The sequence below is a fragment of the Castanea sativa genome, chromosome 5 (assembly GCF_040712315.1).
Source record: "Castanea sativa cultivar Marrone di Chiusa Pesio chromosome 5, ASM4071231v1".
In the NCBI taxonomy this organism is placed as follows: domain Eukaryota; kingdom Viridiplantae; phylum Streptophyta; class Magnoliopsida; order Fagales; family Fagaceae; genus Castanea; species Castanea sativa.
Genome location: NC_134017.1, coordinates 64,676,282 through 64,698,633, shown reverse-complemented (window position 1 = coordinate 64,698,633; position 22,352 = coordinate 64,676,282). Strand labels below are relative to the sequence as shown.

At 32.0% G+C, this 22,352-nt stretch overlaps 2 protein-coding genes across 9 annotated transcripts; both read right to left on the bottom strand.

Annotated features, from left to right (window-relative positions):
* Window positions 1–727: 727 nt before the first annotated feature.
* LOC142634150 (uncharacterized) lies at window positions 728–4,386 on the bottom strand. 7 transcript variants are annotated; one of them, XM_075808431.1, is made up of 7 exons: window positions 4,163–4,386; window positions 3,160–3,526; window positions 2,889–3,050; window positions 2,560–2,706; window positions 2,355–2,436; window positions 2,150–2,269; window positions 728–1,030 (listed from the first exon to the last, which is right to left on the bottom strand). In XM_075808431.1, exons 2-5 carry the CDS (start codon window positions 3,518–3,520, stop codon window positions 2,393–2,395), a joined length of 714 nt encoding a protein of 237 aa, XP_075664546.1. In that variant the 5' UTR covers window positions 3,521–3,526; window positions 4,163–4,386; the 3' UTR covers window positions 728–1,030; window positions 2,150–2,269; window positions 2,355–2,392. The 7 variants fall into 7 exon arrangements, with proteins under 7 accessions (XP_075664546.1, XP_075664545.1, XP_075664550.1 ...); XM_075808430.1 differs by having other exon boundaries at window positions 2,150–2,255; XM_075808435.1 differs by having other exon boundaries at window positions 2,544–2,706; window positions 4,163–4,385.
* A 3,147-nt stretch (window positions 4,387–7,533) lies between these two features.
* On the bottom strand, window positions 7,534–12,667 carry LOC142633361 (scarecrow-like protein 13). Of its 2 annotated transcripts, none has more exons than XM_075807586.1 (2): window positions 12,588–12,667; window positions 7,534–9,688 (listed from the first exon to the last, which is right to left on the bottom strand). In XM_075807586.1, exon 2 carries the CDS (start codon window positions 9,435–9,437, stop codon window positions 7,761–7,763), a length of 1,677 nt encoding a protein of 558 aa, XP_075663701.1. In that variant the 5' UTR covers window positions 9,438–9,688; window positions 12,588–12,667; the 3' UTR covers window positions 7,534–7,760. The 2 variants fall into 2 exon arrangements, with proteins under 2 accessions (XP_075663701.1, XP_075663700.1); XM_075807585.1 differs by having other exon boundaries at window positions 7,534–9,685.
* Window positions 12,668–22,352: the final 9,685 nt, after the last annotated feature.

Sequence of the window (22,352 nt, the reverse complement as noted above, 5' to 3'; positions counted from 1 at the left end):
TTAAAATTTAAAATCCACATATTTTATAAACCTAAATTTTAGCCTAAATAAATTAATCAATATGTTACCTTAAATAACATGTTTTTCTAAATAAATTAAAAAATTTAACATATTTTTATTATACCGGCCGTCAATATTGGCCCAATTAAATATCTGAAATATTCTCATTACAATACAACCTGGTATTTTTTTCATACATTTTAGAGAAGTACTGGTAATTAGTATGACCAGTGCAATACAGTATTGACTTCCTTTCAACTCATGTTTTCAATTATAAAATTAAAAACACACCGTATATAAAACACAATGTGTAGAAGAGTTTTTCCCTTGAAAGAAAAATAGATCTAAACCAATTTAAAGCTAAAATTTTCCCTTTATTCATTCATATATTCAAAAGACTTAGAATTACACGAGATGAATAAAGATCCCAACAATAACAGTGTCACCAATTCGCCTAGTTGTTGGAAGGACGATTCAAACGGGTGGTTTAGACCCATCCCAAACCGTTCATAAGCGAAACGGTCAGCATATTAATAAAGTACATTGAAAAAATGGAAAGGTTAGTCGATTCAGCTTACTGGGTTTGGCTGTTGTTTGCTAAGATATTCAGTATTTATTAACAATAGGGAGATCATCTCTCTTCAACAATATATTACTTACATATACTGACATGGTCCATAATTGTTTGAATTCTGTGTAAAATGTAGAAAAATAACACTCAGAAAGATGTAATAAACATAAGTATGCCATTGAAATACTCATCAGCAAAATAACAAGCAGCAAGAATCATCCCAAAAAATCAAATTAAATATTTGCGTATAAATAGATAAGTGCAGTCAATGCACCCAAAGTTCCTAGGATTTGCAAAAAGGCATCAATACAATTCACCGGCTGAGGTGGAAGAATCAAGCATCAGTCTGATTATTTCTATGGTCATGTTATTTTATTAACATCTTGCAGCCCTGTCCAACAATTTATCTATGCCCTGGCCCATAAAGCAATTCCTTCTTGTTTTGTCCATCCTGCAACACTACGAAATAACCAAAAAGATGAACAATCAATCAGCCTAGAGCAAGAGTTGCTGATACATGATGATAAGTGTAACTGTTGAACCAAAAAAAAAATCCAGAAAAGCTATGGGCTAATATGCATCATCCATGCGTGAAATGTGAGCCTGGCACGCACCTTCAAGCTAAATATGAGGGCAAGTAAATTTCTGAGATCTCATGTATAATTAATATGATATCTGAGCCGATTACTCATATGTAAAGGGTTTTGGAATAACTTGCCACAATCCAATTCAAAATCAACAAGTGACAATATCTACTATATAAGAAAAGACTAACTATTAAATAGGTAAACAACTAGTAGTCATTGAAAAAACCATTCACCAAGTCTCACTGGATGCATGGTATGAATGATGATGCTATGCAGTGTTTCTGATTTAACCAGTTAACATCATACTTTTTGCCCCCACCCCAAGAGCAGGAAGGGTGGGCAGCAGGGAAGGGGGAGGGTAGGGGAACTTAGGAGGGGAAAAGATCGCCGTTACTCTCCATGACTCAAAAGTTTCCAGACAAGGACCATGTCGCTGTTATGCTAATTTGAAGGCTACATATTTCTGAAAATTCATAAAATGTCATTTCCCTTCAATCAATTCAACCCACATTCGTCACTTTGCCTGTGCTTCCAAGGCCTTAAATTTAAAGTTTTAAACAATATGACTGTTTATACATGTCTTCACAGGTTTCCATGAACCTGATCAATCATTACCCTGGACCCTTAACCATTCCTTTCTTTCATTAGGGGAACTAATTATGTGTTTTAAGTTTCAAAATGTATGCTAGTTGAATCCATTTTTAAGACCATTCAAAGAGTAGAAAAGGCCTACAGAAGAAATTTTTATCTTCCATTAGAAATAGTAAACAATCTATTTAATGCAACAAAATTGTAAAAAAATCTAAATCAAATTGAATGGAAGGACAGCAGACAATGTCAGGTAATAAATAAAAAAAAATTCCATATTCTACAACTGCACCAAATAGTAGGGATAAGATGCCATTTCATTGTTTTAAAAGCAAGTTACATGGACGGTGATCAGTAGACATGACAGCCAAAAAAAAAAAATGACAATAGTTTATTAACTTACATATCTTCAATCCAGAACCTGTTCAGAAGACCTAAGCAAACTTCATTTTTTGCATGTGGCCAAGTAAAAGGTCCCCTCTCTTCAATAGCCAAGACAGATGTTCATCCTGAAATGTGATACCTAAAACTTATTGAAATCCTCTATGCAATGGTTTAAGTATATCAAACAGCCATTAGCATCCCAGCAAGTTCATGTGTCTTCATACCTTTAAAATGAACAGTTCATATTAGTTTCAGGCCATCATTAATTACCAGCTGTGTCCCCTCCCCATGGCAGTTTCGGTTGGACTGGATTAAATTGGCCATGCTTAGAAACAGATTAATATAGTAGACAAAAGTTTTGCTGAAAAATAAAGGAGAGTGTAATACAGTTGTGCAACTGAGAAATAACTTACATAAGTTATTCTATACCTTCTGCACCACTTTGGTCACTTTGGCCAGTAGCCTCTTTCATAACAGAATTTGCTGTATTGTTTACTGTGCGAGCAAGACACTTAACACGATTTAAGCGTAAACTTTGCAGTGATCTACCAGAATCAGAATCTCCAACTTGAGAACCTATCATATGGAAAAGGAACTGCATTTAAATTAAGTTCTTTTGCGACCACATTAATCATAGTAACATAGCAACAGTATCACATTTCGCTTAGAAAACTGCTAAAACAGTACTTAACAATAAATTGTCAGTACACAAAATTTATACACTCTAGATTTATCAAATGTGAACTTAAACAACTTACGGTTGTTAGTAACATCCCCCTTGTTTACAACTGCTGCAACAACTTGGCTATTGCCTGTAAGCTCAGCCATAGAATGATTTAATGTCCGTGCAAGATGTCTTACGTGACTTAGACGTAATGTTCTTTGGAAATGAGCAGATTTGTGGGCTAGAGCTTCCAAACCTATAGAACAGCAAATTCACTTTAAATACATAATCATTTTCATGCAAAAGCTCTCCTTATGTATCTTTCTAAGGACTAATCAAGAGCTCATAATATATGAAATACTCACCCTCAGACTTTGTGCGATCCACAATTAGTTTTTCTTGGCCTTGATTGATTTGAACATGAGGAACACTGTTACACTGGTCACTAGGTCCTGAAACAGAAATTACTGCTTGATGTTCATTGACTGTGATGGTTTCATTTCTAGACACAACACTTCTTTCTCCGGTTTGAGAACCCAACCTCACATTTTCAGCTCTTAGCCTTCTTAATTGATAGTTTCTACGACGCCTAGCAAGATGTTTTTCTCTCTGCTCAACAGTCATAGACTGTCTTCTTTGCCTGTCCCGTATGCGCCGCCTTTCTCTTTCTTGCTCCCTTTGCATTCTCCGCAGCTCTGATCTCCCTGATTCCTCTTCCATCCTCATTCAAATCTGCTCTCAACACTCAAAAAATCAACAAACTTGGCACACATTCACCTCATTATTCTATAAACCACCCAAAAAAAAAAAAAACCAATTTCCATATTTCCTAATTTTCTCAGAACCCCAACAAAATCAATGAATCCAAAACCAACATGGTATAAAATACAACCCAATAACAAAAATACAATAATAAAATAAAAAATAAAAAAATCTACAACCCCAAAACACGTCTCAATTGACCTTAACCATATTATAAGCAAAACTACAAATTTCAACATCAACATTCTTAGATAAACATCCAACAGAGACACAAACAGCAACAACACCACCACCCTTAACGAACAAAGTTGTTATTTGTTAATGTGATATATTATACAAATCAATATAAAACCAAACCAGCACACACGATAAAAGAAGCAATTTCGTGACAAAACCAACAGAACCAACCTATGACAACAAATACCCATGTTCTGATTCGCTCTCTAAACCATATAAACACATCAATCAGATTCAATAACAATAACAATGAAAAAAAGACTCTTTTTTTTTCCTTCTCAACAATTGATCAAAATAAATGAAATGGATTCGGTTTGTAATGAATAATTAGGATTTGAATAAAATAAAAATAAAAATAAAAATAAAAACCTCTGAAAGTGGCCTTTCGTTGTCGGAGACCGAGCAATTAGCATTTTTCGACTTTTGTGTTTTTGTTTGTGTTTTGAGTTTGTGTTTAGCGGACCATTGTAACCGTTTAGTCAGCGATTTGGGCTAATGAGGTTTTGACACCTAATTTTTCGAGCTTATTTTGTGGGATTCATTCGTATATGCTAATGAAGCTCTCGAAACGTTTCGGATTTTTAAGACTTTTTCTGTTTTTGGTCAATATTCAACAAGAAGATTATGGCAAACCCGAAATTAACGCAGCTATTTATAATTAAATTTCCCTTGAGACCTCTATCAAAGTGCTTTTTTAATATAAATAAGTGAATATATTTTTTCGTTTCTCAAAAAAAAAAAAAAGAAGAAGAAGAAGTGAATATATATTTTATTTTTAATTTGATAGTTGAGAGAAAGAGAATTCATGCCCCTTGAAAGCATAAAAAAATAAATCTCATAATTAACTTTTTTTTTAAATTCAAGAAGGAATGGTAGAGATTAATTTTTTTGAAAATATATAAATAAAATAGATATCATATCTTAAAAGACATAGATCTATCTTAAAATTTTTTTCGAATTGTCTATAACTATATAAGTTATTGTTTTTTCATTAAAAAAAAAAAAGTTATTGTTTTGATAGTCTAGGTATATAAAATTATATTCTTCTAAAAAAAGTATATAAAATTATATATATAACTTTATTAGTCTGGACATGTATAGTCTTTCGGTAAGATGAATAATAGACTTGTTAATTCAGTTTCTAATTTTTTTTTTTTTAAAAGCACATAAAATTATAAGTGAATCTCTCTCATCTAATAAGAACCCGTCGCTAACATGTGATATGCATTGGAAAAGCTAGAAAGGAAGGGAAAAAAGTTGTGTTAATTTTCCTTTTTGGGGATAACTAGAAGCATAGAAAGCAAAGAAGTTGAAATCATAAACATTCCTTTATGACTCACCTTGTTCTTTGGTCACTTAATTTTGGGTGGTTTAGTGGTGCTGGGCTGTTTAAGTGTTTATTGTTGTGTCATGTGAAGAAAACTTGTTACCAGTTGATTAGTTATGGAAGATTTAGTAAATGGGTGATTATATAGTCCTGATTCTTTGCATCACAAAAACATGAAGAATGTAACATGATAATATTAATTTCTTTGTGCAGAAAGCTAATAAGACTTTCTTATATCAGGCATTGATTAGTGACTTTTCTAGTTCACATGTCAACGAATGTTTCCCTTGGTTTGCAGATGAAAGCTTGCACAACTGGTTCTTTATGAAAGCCACAGGTATTGCATAATGCATAGAAATCAGCTATATTCATCACAGTTGATCATGTGAGAAGCCGAGAATGAATGAAGGCAGAACCTACCAAAATCATAGCCAAATTCCCAGTTCAGTGTATCACATAGAAGTGTTTTTAATGGTGCAATTGATTGACATGAAAATAATGAAAACCAGTATGACACAATTTCTTTGAAACTGTCTCCAAATTGTATCTTCGATCAATAGCCATTAGCCACAAGGTTCTTAGGCTATTTGATTCGTGTGAAAAGGGAAATGATAGAAAACTGAGAAGAGAAACTGTTGGGTGATAACCATGTTCATTTATTTGGTTAGGAAAATCGGTCTCGTGTGTCCTCAAATGTTGTATGAAAATCATCGTATATTTTGCAAAAGAATAACTTATTTGGCAGCACCTCACCAATAATGGTCTCACTATCCGATGTGATAAACTGGGCTATCTAGCTATAACTGGGATTTAGAAGCACTAAGGATGTACTTATAAGCACATAAACAAAGAAGAATACAATGAGGTAGTAAGCTTGTAAGCATTCATAGCAAAATATCTAAAAAAATTTAACTTGTAGCAACTCAAATCATTACTTTATCTATTTTAACCACTGTTTTGAAACTGGGCGATCCAACCAGGAAAACTGGAAACCAGACTGAAATTCAGTTTTTTAAGCATAGAGAACCGTGTATACATGAGTTCTGAAAGAACTAAACGAACCGGAATCCGAACTTGAGCTCTCACACCTTATAAGCAAGACTGAAGCCATGACCAACAGGCCAAGTGCTCTTCTTGGGAGCTAATATGCAATATTATTAAATTTATATTAAATTTACATGATTTATAGTTTCTAAACTTCTATGTCATCTTTCTCAACATATTAAATATTACTAAATTAACTTTTTATTTAAGAATAATACCTATGCAATTTATGAATTTATTTTAAAAGTCGTTTTTAGTTAATTGAAATGATTTCTCTTAAAGGATTGTTATAAAAATTTCTTTTTATGCTTATTTATGTTGTACTATTTTTTATTAACCTTATAATGTACTATTTTTTGTATTTTGTTTCAATTTTAAGATATTTTTAGTAAATTTTGCTAATATTTACAAATTTAATATATTTATTTATATTTAAATAATTATTAAATTAATTATGATGTTATCACAGTTTGACCCGGTTCAACCTCGTTTCGACCTTAAAAACCTTGAACCTCTCCCTTTTACAGTTTAATGAAAAGTCCGAGTTTCAAACCATGATTTTAACACCCCACTTTATAATACACCCAACATCAAAAGTTTTATTTTAACATTCAATACATTAAAATAATATAAACAACGCAATAAACAACAATCACAACTATCAACACATTAAAATACTACTTTTCTTAACAACCCACATAATAATAATAATTAGTTTTTTTGTTGGGTTTTAGCTACAGTGTGCTAGCTCAAAGTCAAATTTTTTGAGTATAGCTTCTTTGCTGTTGAAACAATTTTGGGGTTCATATAAAAAAAAAAAAAAGAAACAATTTTGGTTGCTAAATTGACTTTTTAGTCAATTTAGCAACCTCCTTGGGGATGCTGTGAGTTTAACAAAGAGAATGTGTTTAAATAACGTCCTAGCCTCCTGCGTCCTAAAAGGCTAAGACTATACAGGTACTGGCATTAGAACCTTTAACTACAAGGGTCTACTGTCCACCGGCATCAGTAAATGTAAGTCGCAGCTTACCAGTGATGTTGATTATGCAGTAAACTTAAGTCGCTGCTTACCAGTGATGTTGATTATGCTCATGGAGTGTTAAAATATGATAAGGCTATGACATGTTTGTTCTACTTGTAGCCAGAAAAGACTCAGCAAAGGAATGCAAATGCTCTCTCTAGAAATAGGAACTAAAGAAACATATACACTGAAATGAAATAATCAATGGTCTTACAAGTTTGACCTCCCCATCTGTAACCCTTCCTTTTATGTCAGCTCCAATTAACTCAGTTTTAATATCTGCTCTCTGAAAATGCTAGCCAAACATAAGACTGTTAAAGTTAGACAAACTGATAAGCATTGTTGCCCTTAACCGAGAAATCACAAGCCCAACAGGTATATCATTATCAAGCGCAAGTATGAATCAGTCCTATTCTCTTTCATTCTTAGGTAGACATGTACAGTGAATTTAGAGATTCAGCTTCTTGCTCTAATATAACTCAATTCTATGAAACTACAAATACCACCCTCTTGTGCTCTAGAGTTGTAGAAAGAAATACAAAATGAAGATTTACAGAATTTTTGCTAAGCAATCATCAACACCTCCAAGCAGAAGAGGTTGCCATGTTTCTCTCCAGCCAGCGAAGGTAAAGAGCCCCATCCCTCTTTTCAAGTCTATAATTCTCATGAAACTGCTGCTTCAATAGATTGTTAACAATGTTAGTCACAGAGTTACTCAATGGGTATAGAGTAAACCCTGCCATTGAAAGTCTCCTAATCCACTTTCCTAGAAGTTCATGCCGTTCAACCCTCTCAGCATTCTCACAAGCTATCATGTTGACTATGTCACGAGCTACACAGTGCTGCTCAGCACTGATACGCTGTTTGTCATTTCTTGGGCGAGCCACATCAATCGATTCAAACATAGCTGTATAATAGTCCAGGGTCTCCAGGAACCTTGCGAAAAATGGGGAAGTGTTGGTGTTGGACTCTTGCTCAACGATGGTCACAACCTTGGGTGACAAACTTTTAACCAGCCTCAGTAGTCTGTCCCTGTGATTCTGTGTGCTCACACTCTCATCTGGCATGTGGTGTAACACATAAGGAAAATTAACAGCCAATGCTTCCCCAGGTTGAACGTTAAGATTTTCTCGCACAACCTCACAACCAGACATGGCAGCATTATGAAACTCAAATGGTACTCTGCACGACTCAGCATACTTTGTCAGCCTCTGCATTACAATATCAAGCCCTCCGCCTCGAGCATGAAATGATTGGGAATCATCAACACCTGTGATTCGTACAAAAGGGGGCCCACCAGGCCGACGTGCAAGAGAATGGATGAGATGCTCCCACTGTGTGCCCTGTGCAATCTGGAAATCAATGATGTGGATTCTGGGTTCATTTGCCATAACTTCCTCAATGACAGCATTTGAAGACTTGTAAGCAAATTGCCAGTAAGGGCAAATCTGATAAAGGATAGTCATGTATGACTTTAGTTCTGAGCTTGTTGGTTCTACAGAGCTTGTTGGTTCTATGCACTTCAGGGATTTGTAGATGGAACTACCTGAGCGCTCTAACCTTGCTCTAAGCCCTTCCAACATGTAAGCACCCAAACGTTGGATTGGCTCACCAGAGACTGACACTTTCTTTCCCAATAATTCCATCCAATCAACTGCAGTTGTGAAATCATCATGGGATATTGCATCTGCACAGTAAATTAGCCCCTTTCTCAGGTCTAGTGAGGGATCCATATGCACCAATTGATTCCAATCCAACCCTTGCGCAAAAGTGGCCTTGTGAATCCCACTATTGGGACAGTAATGGCAACTGTTGACAATACCTGATTCAGAACCCAGCAATGAAATTTCTATTTCCCTGAGCTTGTGCTTGAATTCATTGCCATTATCAGCAACAGAAGAGCCACTTGCTGGCGATCCATATGTATTGTCAGGGGAATGATGTTGATCTGACAGGCATGAATGAGAAACTTGAGGGGAAAAGGGACTTCTGTTAGACAAAAAACTAGTGGCAGAAGGGGAATTGCAGTCGATATAACCAATCGTTGCTGGGGACGAATCCAGTGTGAAAAATTGAGGTTGTTCCGGGTAGGGTTGGAAGGAAACAGTTGTTCCTTGGCTGCCGGTATCTGGGCAGACATTGTTTTCTATAATCTGGAAACGCTGCACACAATAGGGATCAATTTCTTGCAATGGCTGGTGGTACAACCCATGTAAACTGGAAGAACTATGTTGCTCCTGGGAAGTTTGCATCTAAAATAGGAAATTGTTGACTTAGCCAAGAAACAAAATGAAGAGTTGCTGGCAATGCTATAAGTGTTCCCAGGACTTCAAATCACTCATTCGTTGAATCACAACATACAATTAGACGGTCAATCTTGATAAACAGTCAAGTAACCACGAAAACTATATAAACAGCTGGATGATTTGTTTGCAGCAACAGCCTCAATCACCAAGTATTTCAGCTATCGTCAAGAAGTGAATTTTGAAACCAATATAATCTGCTAAAAAAAGAAAGTAAAAAAAAGGATCAAACACGATTGCAACATTGATTTTGAAGAAAAAAGACCAAAGAAAAGGATCACAAGAATAGCAAGGTAGCTATAATTCCACAGAGAAAAGGATGACACCTGCAACCAACCAAAACAACCCAAGCTGTGAAGGAGTCCTAAGCCAACAACTAGGGAGCATAACACCCATAGCACAATGCCAAGTTGGCAAAGGTTCAAGATAAAGATGGTGGAAGATGGTAGTTTCATTTGACTGTAAACCAAACGGATTAAAATTGACATCATCCTACCCAGAAAATGAGGACAAAAGGTCATGTTCAGTGAACTTTCCATTTCTCACCTAACAGATGTAAACCATAGTATTTGGAACTCCGTTCTGAATTACTGAATAGTCAGTCTAACACTGACTCAAATGCAATATCCAGGTGCTTTTGTAGGATAAAGCAAGCAAATCATAGCTCTCATCTATCTTTTAAGTCCATGAAGCTTTCTATAGGTAAAATGTCACCAGACAACCAATATCCTGTTTAGTCACCTTAGCAGCCATACTAGACAAACATGCAGTTTAGTCAATACAAATGCAAATCAAAAAGGCAACCATAGACTCATAGAGTCCAAAAAGACATGAATGATTTAAGAAAAAACACTACAAGATTACAGTTCAACTTTAAGTTGATCCAGCAGGCACAACTTTAAAGTTACTAGCCTCTCAAGCCTCAAGTAGCACACTTCTGACTTCATTAGGGGCACATTTTTCCACAAACGAAAAGGACACAGAAATTAAAAGATAATTCTAGTCCCAACTTTCTGTGAAGACCATTCAACAAATTCTTCTTTGATCTTCATCAGGAGTGGTTCCACATCTCAAGCCCTTACTACCATTTAAGATGATACATAGATGTCCTTGCACCATGAGCTCTCAGCTCTTATTTGCTGCTCAGGCTATAGTGGTTCAGGCCCTACCTAAAGTTAAAGCCCAGTTAATGATCATGTACAGTTTCCCTAGTCAAGTCCTCCTTAGGACTAGAAGTTTTAGCCCCCATTCATGATCAGGGCCATTGGATTGGCATTGATAGCAGGTTGTTGAAACTTTTTCTACCAACATTAATAAAAATAAAATAGCAACTTACACAACAAAGCCATCACCTTTTTTCCCTGCTTTTGACTTTTTGGCAGGGTAGTCATGTACTATTTGCCAAGAAGATGCTAAGAGTAAGTAAAACGTTTGACCAAGGAGTTGGTAAATCGAATATGATGAATCAAATGAGACAAACTTCAATTGAGACAGACTTAGATAGAGTAGATGATTGATTTTCGCTATAATGGGTGGAAAACTGGAAATTTAAAAAGTAATGGGCGACACCAGAGAAAAATATTTAGAAAGTTTAGATTTCTAGTACATCTCTATAAAGAACTTCAAAGACAATTTCTGTACACAAGTCTAATTAGCACCTATCCCATGGACTGTCACAAAGTAAATACATCAAATAGAGGGTATTATGACCTGAGATGAGGGGTTGGATAAGTTGTTATTTGAATTAGAAATATATATAAATTTAGGCATAGTGATAGATCTTTATTTGAATAAAGTAGTAGTAGTAGATTAGTATTGTTATTTGCTTGTATTCAAATTGACTCCTAAGTTTTAGGATTTGTTGATGAGGTTATCTCATCCTTGGCTATTTATGTACGGAAAATGCATTAATGAAAACATTTTCTGCAGCTAAGCCACAACCTACACTAATTGGTACCTATCCCATGGAAAGTCACAAAGTAAATTATAAATACATCGGATAGAGGGTGAGACTGTGAGAGGCGTTCCATAAAAAATTTCTGCATCTAAGCCACACCTAAAACTATAAGAACTTTAACAATCCCAAATCCACCTTCCCTACTTAGGAAACTTTGGAAGTTGAAAGCCAAACAATAGAATCCACAACTCTAATAATACCTACTCAATTTTCCCCAATATCAGACAAGTATTATGAAAGAATTTAACCATTTTCATAAACCACTTAACCATATATTTTGCCTGTGTGTATATGTCGGTGGCTTATGCCCTTACTGTGAAAGAATCTAATATACATTATAGCTATCTAAATCCAAGTCAACTATCCATCTTAAGAAAAGAAAATAAAGTCATTAACTTTTTTTTTAAGAAAAAAAAAATTTACTTTATGTAAGAGAGGAAGAAATACAGCTGTATCTAATGAAAAATTTACCTCAGATGACAAAAAGGGTGGTAAATCCTATTATATCACACCAAGTTCATAAGTAATCAAATTTGTTAAAAAAAAAAACTACAGGTTTTTGTTCAACTTGAACAAAATGAATCCATCACTAGATCAACCTCAGTTGTGAGCAAAAAAGTTTCAATTTTTGTTGAGAAACAAACCAATCTCAAGCCAATAACAACCTCCAATGTTGAAATCCCATATTACTACATAAAACACATCCTTGAATAGCCATCACAATATTTTCAATAAAGGAATTAACTAATCAAATTTCAACAAAAGAATAAACAGATGCAAATTCCATGTTCAGACGCCAAATTGGACTTACCAACAACAACAAGAAAAAAAAAAATTTAAAAGGAATAAAAAGTTTCCACCTTTTATAAATTCGAACACAAAAAAACACATACCCAAATCATAAAATCATCAACAAAAACTGAACCCCATAGCTCATAACCAATCCAAAGTTCCAAACAACAGTAACCCACCTCCACAAAATCCCAACAGATGACCCAGAAAAAGTCTCCACCCACAGAAAACACTCAAGAAGTAATGAACTCATAAACAACCTCAAAACCCACAAATGAAACCAAAACTATTACAATATATCAATGGTAAAAAAAATCAATGAGTACATAGTGATTACACACATGACATACCTTAGACAGAACTCTCAGCACACACAGGTTTTTTCGCTTTGTCTTTGAGATTCCTCAATCAATACCACTGACTTAACCGCTCTGTCAGCCTCCAGTAATGATCTTCTTGTTTTAAGGTTTTTATATAGAGTTTTTTTAGCTATATCTGCAAAAAAACAATTGCCCTCAACTACTCCCTTAACTACAATATTACCCTTCTATAACTGTCTTTTTGAAAAAAAGGTTGCACCTTGTCGAACCAAGTGACATTTCTTTATTATTTATTCACAACTTGAGGTTACTGGTTACCACTTACCAGGAAGGCAGCAACTCTCTACATTAGCGTATGCAGAATATTCTCTACTCGGCTAAAGTTTTTTAATACTGTACTTTGTAGACTTTTTAATAAGTCGCATTGTAGACTGAAATAAATGAGAGTAAAACTTTCGACTTTATCAAAAGAGGAAAAAAGAAGAAGAAGAAATGAGATTAGTAGATGAAATTAGGAACCTTCTTGGGCAACTAATAACTCGCATGTAGCTTTCTATAAACGTGGGGGAATTGGAATTAGTACGTTGGATTTTGGGTTGGTTTCCTCAATTATTACTATTATTACTTTTTGAGAAAACCACTCCATTCGGGTGTGTATATTTAAAAAAAATTGCAACCTATAAATAGTAAGGTTGTAAAGAAAAAAAAAATTTAATCTTGTGGTTGTGTGTAAAGAAAAAAAGATAGTGGGAGGAAAGAGAGAAAAAATAATTTTTTTATTATTTTATTAGTTAGTTTATATTATTTGATTGGGTTGTATGTAAAAAATAAAAACCAGAATGTAGGGTGAGTTGTAAAATGAATTGGTAAAGTAGATAAAGTAGTATTTGAGGATACAAAATATGTTTTTTTTTTTTGCATCCCCGGATGCTAGTTCTCTTAGGTTAATTTGTTTTCAAAAGTATAGGAATAATATAACATGGGTCTTATTAACAAGCATTTGTTAATAGACTATTTTAAGAAATTTTTAATACCATTTTCATGTGAAATATAAAAGGAGTAGTTTTAGTACCACATAAACCACCACAAATTTTGTCACAACTATCTTATATATCAGACTGTAACTAACTGTCTGTCACTTTCACATAGATCCATCACTTTTTCTCCACTACTCACAGTCTACCATGTAGACAGTTGTGGCACAAGTTGTGCCCTTTTCTGTGGCCTTGGAATTTTTCATATAAAAAAACTGTTATAAACCCCTACATCCCAGTTTTTATTTTTTACATACAACCCAATAAAAACTTTAGGTTTCAATTAAATTCAACTATGTAACTACATTAACCAATGTTTAAAAGGATAACCTATGAAAATATGGGTATTTTGAAAGCTACGAGACAATGTTAAAAAAAAATAAAAGAAGTTGACAAAAAAGTAATATAATTGAATGTTTATTATTAAATCTAGGTAAGTTTTTGTTTTGTTTGTTTGTTTCAATAACAATTTGTTTGTTTTAGCGATGATGTTTTCTAGAAAACGAGTCAGTTTTCAAAAAGTATTTTCTATAAAACTATCTCATTTTCTTATGTTTGGTAGCAACCTTAAATGAGTTCAAAAATGAACTTCTAACTTCCCTTATTTAGTTTGTTATGAGATAAAGTTATTTTCCAAAAAAAAAAAATAGTGAAAAATAATTTCTAAAAATAAGTCATACTTTTTATGTTAACTAAAGATAATCCTTTAACTCATTTTTTCTGATGCTACCAAGCATTGGAAAATACGAAAAACTATATTCACACAATGTTTTCCATCGAAACAAATTAAATGTTAATATATTAGATGGGCTAGGATTGTCAATGATTGATCTAGGAATGACTTATGTGGTAGTTAACTCTCCTTAGTCCTTATCCTATTCCTTATGTAAGTAAATTAAGCTTTCATAAAATAATTATAAAAAAAAGTTAAAAAATCCCTTAAAAAGCACTTCAAGAATTTTTTTTTTCCCTTTATTATATAAAGAAACTTTCATAATGGTCATTAAGAGCTTTTTTTTTTTTTTTTTTGAGAAAGTTCAACCTATGGCGTCCACTCCTGATGATAGCTCTTTATTATCAGACCAATACACTAATCAGTTTTTGGTGTAGGCGGGGATTGAACCCCAGATCTCTTATACAACCATCAGAATTTTCCTAGTTGAGCTAGCCGGAACCCACCATTAAGAGCTCAATTTGAAATGCAACTGACACTTTCAAATATTTTCAACAAAAACATTTTGTGTTCATATTCCCCATCCTCTAATCTTTATATATTTTATTTTATTTGAGAGTTTACCTAAGCTTTAATTAGTTTTTCATTAATATCCCTTTTACTTCATACTTATGTCATGATTTTATCATCTGCCTACTCATACATACATACATACATACATATGTATATATATATATATATATATATATATATAAAAGAAGTCACTTGCCACTGTTTTTATTGAAAAATACGTTGTCATCACACGAAAGCTCTACCCACTCAACATAGAAAGAAAATGAAAATCATACTAATCAAATCGCAGCGAAAGAGAATTCTATAAATCACATGAGAATCATGATGATTTGCAGGCAATTCCAGTCATGTTTTTCTCTACCTATCTTATTTCTCCAAATAATCATGTACCAAGTATGCGTTTGGGATGAGCTGAATTTTTCAACTTGTCTCCATTTTTAGTTTATTTTTGCTATTTATGGGTCTTATTGCATTTTTTAATATTATTCATAGGTCTCACTGTACTATTCATCTTATTTTTTAACTTTGTTTCAACACTTTTAGCAAAAAATTTTTAGTTTTAGCTAAATAAGCTATTTCAAATGTACATGAGTTTAATGTTTTGAAATAGGCAATGTATACGTTCAAGTTCTAGTTCAACAAAGGTTTTGTCCATAATAAAAAATATATTAAAAAAAATGTTTACCCTTTTTGTGTTATGAGAGCTCCAATTTTTTCTTAATTTATTATGTGTTGCACGCATGCACCTTGCCTGATCATTTTATTGTACATGGGACCTATATATATATCTCTTGTAAATCGATGGTTGAGAATGAAGAGATTTTAAATTGGGATGTCTACGTTAAAAACTTAAAAACACCAAAAGATGTCAACTAATTAAGGTACAAGCCCCTTAGGTTTTGTAAATAGAACATGATTTAGATCAAGCAAATATCAGTAGTTGGGAATGAAGAGATTTTAACTTTAGCTATCTCTATTGAAAATATCAAAAAATGCCAACTAATTGAGATACAAATCCCTTGGGTTTTGCAGATAGAACTGGATCGAGTTAATGCAAATATCAATAGTTGGAAATGAAGAGATTTTAACTTAAGATGTTTCTGTTGAAAACACCTAAATATGCCAACTAATTGAGTTACAAATTCCTTGGGTTTTGTAGAGAGAACTTGATCAAGATCAAACAGCCAATGCACAAATATTAGCAAGGATCAAATGGTTTTAAAAACGTATCCAAGTGCTGACTGGTGAGCAAATCCTTCTAAAATGTGAGTTCCGTGACAATAACAAACACCAATTTTGTACCTAAATAAAAAAGATTTTAATTATCATCTTTGTATTTAAAATCATTTTTAGGTAGGTACAAAATTTAAGAACTACGTGCAAAGCTCAGGTTCAAGTTGTAACATAGAAAAACTCTTTATGCCTATCTATCAATCAAGTAAATTTAGTTGAAAATTTCAATTCCGTCTGCTTCAATAAACTAAGCACAATTGAACCCAACTTTAATTTCATTTGACCCACATAATTTTATAAGTGTATATAGTGACATAATGTATTAGAAAATGAACTTCTTCTTAAAAAAACAAGTATTAGAAAACAAACCCATGACATAGAGGAAAAGATAATCAAGAGAATAACTAGTTGACAAAATTTTAGAACTAAATAAAGCACATTGAAGGATTGTGTGATTTTTGGATCACTTTTGTGAGCGTTTTACGGTTTTAGTACTAACTTAATTTTGAAAAATAAGAATGTCAAATTATGCTGCTAATAAGTTTAAGTCTTTAAGATAGTACTTTTCTCAACAACAAAAAAAAGTCTTTATATTCTCTACTGAAAAAACTCGTGTTAGTCATATGAATAGAAGCTAAAGTTGAAACAAAAAATATATAAACACAGTCAGCTCAATCTAGATTAAGTTTAACGGAAAGTATAAAGTTTAAACATTCTTAAACTCAACTCACTGCACTAAAGTAAAGAGTTTAGGAGTGTATAATATGCCACCAATATAAAGGATAATTTTTTTTCCAAAGATCTATAGAAAATTAGAAACACGTTATCAAAAAAAAAAAAAAAAAAAATTAGAAACACCAAGGCAATTATTCTATTTTCAAGTAGAAATTGAATTCATAGGATTTTTCATATAAAAAAAACTAAATCTTTACTGTACACACGTGCTAAAAGAATGATACACACAATATGTTGGTCGGTGTTCCATAATATATATATATATATATATATATGTGTGTGTGTGTGTGTGTGTAAGTCGGTGTCAAGGTCAATATCTTTGCAAAAGAGGCTTTTCAATCTGCCTATGTCAGGAAAAGATGTTTTGTTTTTTTATTTGTTGGTTTTTTTTTCCGCCTACAATATAACAAAGTATAGATTGAAGATAGATTTAGGGTTTGTATATTGGTTTCAAATGCTATATGGATAACAAATTATATAAAGGACAATGTTTTATTTCAAATTTAGTTATAGTCAACTTGTTACAACTCTTACTAAAAAAATTTAATTTAGTTATATATTTTTGAAAATCTAATCATTAGATTGCATCTTCATTACGTATTTAACACGCATCTTGAATTTCGTACCAATCAAATATTATTTATTATTTTATTTATAAACTTATTTTTTATATATAATTTAGACTAAAAAACTTAAAATTTAAATATTTGATTAAGGAAATAACTATTAATATTCAATTTTCTAAAAATTTTGCAATGATGGAGATATAAGAAAAAAAAAAGTAATCAAGTGGTAGATTTATCAAAATTCATATTTAATAAAAAGGTGTTGAGTGTAGTTGTAGCCTTTTTTTTTTAGAGATAATTACAACATGCTGCTAACCCCGTAACTCGAATCCTTTTCCCCCCTAAACTCCCAAGTACTTTGTACATGAGAATGTGTCAATTAAGGTACAAGGCCCTTGACTAGTTGTAGCCATTGATGACAATAAATTTTGTAGTCAAACTTTCCTTAAATAAATTTCAAGTAGACAAAAAAAAACGTATCAAAATTTGTATAAAATAATATGATGACATGTTTATGTTAATAGTTTATTTCTTATACCTTCTCTGTCTCCAAATAGATATCTTCATTTGAAATTCCATGATTATTAATAAATTAAATAAATATAATGATCTTCCCAAATTGTTAATTACTTCACAATAAGCATAAATGACATAAATATTAATAATTCATAAATGTAATCTATTAGTTTTAAACTCATGACCCAGTGAAATCTCTTCTTGAATCTACTCCTAACTTCTCCAAGTATGGGCACATCATCACTAGAGTTAAGGTTTAACGTAGGGGTGTCAATGTTTGACCCAACTCACGAACACAACATGTGTTTTTGCGTGTTAGGGTTGAGCCTTAGTAGGTTTGGATTATAAACGGGTCGACTCGAAAGCGAAACAATAAGAAAGTGTCATAAGTAGGTCAACCCACGTGACCTATAATAGACTCGTTTGACATACCAATTTATTTGTGTCAACTCGAAATAACACATTTAACACAACCTGTTTAACTCGTATTACAAATAAATATTTATTTTATTTTAAATTTGTCAAATACCTTTTATATCAAACTTATATTTTAAACTTAAAACAAAAAGTGAGTAATTACAAAAACTTAAAAGTGATATAATTGAAAATTGAAATTTTATAAACCCTAGGCGTGATCAGTCTATTGTTTGCACTAACACTTTCAAATTGATACTTAGTATTTTGCGAGTTTTGTAGATGTTATATTTTTATTGAATTATATTATTTTAAATTTAGGTTGAAGTGTATGCACTTATTTTGAAGTTTAAAGAACTTATTTCTAGATGGTTGTTATATTTTTGTTGAACTATGTTATTTTGAATATGAGTTGAAGACTTGAAGTGTATGCATTACTTTCGGGATGTAAAGAACTTGTTTCTATATGAATGTTATATTTAATATTAATTGGGTTGTGTCACATTCGTGTCAACCCAACATAACTTGTTTTATAAGCTTGTCAAGTGGGTCGGGTCATGTCAACCTGCTTCATTAATAGGTCATGTTAGGGTTGAAGAGCCGTGACACGATTATTAAATGGGTCGAGTTTGGGTTGAGACATTTATTCGAATACCCCTACCTTGACACGACACACTAATCCAAATTGATACCACTTTAACCTAGTAGATTAAGGTGATGGTATAAGTGAATGTAGTAGCACATGCTTTGACTAGCAATAGATGATCATAATAAGAACTTTTGAATGGAAGAAATTCCTCCTAATTTTTTTTCCTTTAATGATTCATAATTTAAATTTATAAAAGTCCACTTACCTTCAAAAAAGTATTTAAAAAAAAAAAAACTCATTACCGTAGTCTTTATCTCATTATTTATTATTATAGAAGAAAGAAAGTGTTATTTGAATTAAAACTCTTTCGAAAAAGATAAATAATAATAATAATCATAAAAAATTGTAATTTTTATTTTTAGAAAGAGTATCATTTAAGTTGAGAGGTGAGGATTGGATCTAGTGTCCAGTTGCACTAGACTTATTTGGATGATACCATGTGTTTACTGTTAGACGCACCATCATCTAAATGAGTATAGTACAATTGAACACTAGATTGGACCCAATCCAAGTCCTAAGTTGAGATGTCTTAATCCTCTCCCAAAAAAAAGAAGAAAAAAAAGCCAAGATGACTAAAATAAACATATTACACTTAGGGAAAAGTTAATGGATGTCTTAAGGATATTAATTTTGAAAATGTACTTAAAAACCTTTGGATAAAATTATATATTTGGTTTTTATCTTTTACACCATATTTCAATTTGGTCCCCTAACATTTTAATTGTGTCAATTTGATCTCTAACATTTTAGTGTTGTGTCAATTTAGTCATTGTCGTTATCTCTTGGATAGAAATTGCAAACGAGACAAACGTCCAAAATAAAAAATTAGTGTAATGCCACATCAATAGAAAAATAATTTTTTTATTTTGACTGTTTACCACCTCAATAATTTTGATTTAAGAGATAACGACAAAGACTAAATTGACACGATACTGAAAGATTAGAGACCAGATTGACACAATTGAAAGTTTACAAACCAATTTAAAATATGGTGTAAAGGATAAGGACAAAATACGTAGTGTTCGTTTGGCAAAAATTATTTTTGCTAACTTATTTTACTATCTAGCTTATTTTTGCTACTATTTATAAGTCTCACTGCACTTTTTGATACTATTCATGAGTTTCACTGTATTATTTTAGCGGATTCCAAACAGATCCGTAGTTTACACAACTTTTTATGTTAAAAAAAAGTACGATTGCTGATTTTTTTGGCCGCTTTTTTATATTTTTCAAAAAAATTGTGTTAAAACTTTCTTAAAACTGTCTATTAACAAATGTCTTAACGGTACTCGTTAACCAAATTCTTAAACTTAACCTAAGATTATCAAAAAAGGGAAGAGATTATATTTAGTGCATGTTAGATACCGATAGTCCATTGCAGTAATGCACCGATATAGTCCATCGAAAAGTAGTATTAAACTTGACTGAATAATTAATGTAAAAAGAAAAAAAAAAAACTTTATATACAAATACAAACACTATAGAAGTGGGATCTAGAAGAAGAATAATCCTGAACATTACTAAAGCCGTGAGGTGTAATAACGAAACCATGAGATCTACCGTTCGTATACATAAATACGGTCAATGGCATTTCGGTAAATAAACTGAATTTTAAGGAAGTTTAATAAACACGTATTTTACATTTTTTACTTGAAGAGTTTGAGACTTTGACGCCTACACATTCCTCGAAGCAGCTTTGATTCTAAATTCTAACCAAATAGTATTTCTTTTATTTTTTACTTTAAAAAAAAATATTAATAGTGACGTGGTTATCAACATCTTCCACTCACTTCACGACCCCACCCCCCACATCACATAGCCACGGTTTGGCAGAAATCGCGTGGTGGAAGGACCATGTTGCTTTAGTCTGTAAACGATGTAATGTATGTCATTTAAAACCAAAAAAAAAAAGTTTTGTTAAGTTGTGATTAATGTAAAGAAAAAGAGAGAGAGAGAGAGTTGTGATTAATGCAGTGAATAATAATATATTTAAGTTTGAACCACGACTATTCAAAAAAAAGAAAGTCAATGATGTTTTAACCTATGCTAAAAACTAAATATCATATAACATACTCCATAAAGTTTAAATTATATTTTGTTTATTAAAAAAAATTGTGATTTGGGTAGTGTCTTTTGGCCTAATGATTGATAAATTCATAAAAGCCAATCAACATGAACACTTCTTTGAATCTCATCCACACATGAAAGATATTGTTTGATTTTTTTAACATAATACTAAAAAAAAAAAAAATAGAGTAGATATCATATATTTTAAATCTTATTTTATTTATCAAATACAATTTTATTGAATTTTGACTTGATGATAAAAAAATCATCATAAATACCACATGTTTTAATTCCTATTACTCCCTTCGTCCCAGTTTGTTTATTCTCTATTCTATTTTGAGATTTCTTATAATATTGTCCTGTTTTTAAAAATAAAAGTCATTAATTTACTAATGTTCCTATTATATCCCTACTTTATTTTTAAAACTATTTGAAAAGAAAACTAACAAATATTTTAAAAATCAATCTAATTAGAATATCTTTTTAGTTGCCTCATTAGTAGTAACTCTTTAAAAAAAAAAACTAATAAATTTATAGGTAGTTTTGTAAACTTATAATTTTTTATAAGGTAGATAAAACAATAAATAATATTTTATTAAAAAGTTTAACTTTTCAAACAAGACAAACAGAATGACAAGGAGTGTATAATTATATTTTTATCAATACTACATAATCTTTATAAATTGATGTATTTTTAGTCATAACAAAATTCAAATATTTATTTATTATGTTTTAAAAACCCACCAATTATATTCATTGTCTCTTTATACTACAAAATAGATAATACCTTCAGCATTTACTGTCAGGAAACAAAAAGTGATTATAACAATGTGTCTTAGTGCTTGTTTGGTTACAACATCTTGGGCAAAAATTCACATTTGTTGTTTCAAAAAGTGATTTAATGTATTTGGTAAAATTTACAAAACATACTTTAAAAAAAAAAAATCAATTATCCTCAATTTTCACATTGGAAGAGGTTAGTACCTAGTAGAAATAGTAAAAAAAAAAAAAAAAAATTACTTTGAAAAAAAAATTTTAAAAGGTTTAATCAAACTCACCTTTAATATATCAATAAAAAAATGGACCGCTTATAATTAGCCACATCAGCAACTACTCGGTAGTCCTTGTCACCACAGCGTGTTTTCATATGAGACACGAGGAAGCGCGGGCAATGAATGAGAATGAACACGCCGCGCGCGTGTCTAGTCTCTTACCAAAGGCATAGTGCCACGTCATCATTCGAATAGGTACCCTAAAAAATTGTGGTTGAGAAGGTACCGTTCAACGGTTGTATCTATTTATATTTCTTTCCAATTGAATAATAATTCCATGCAC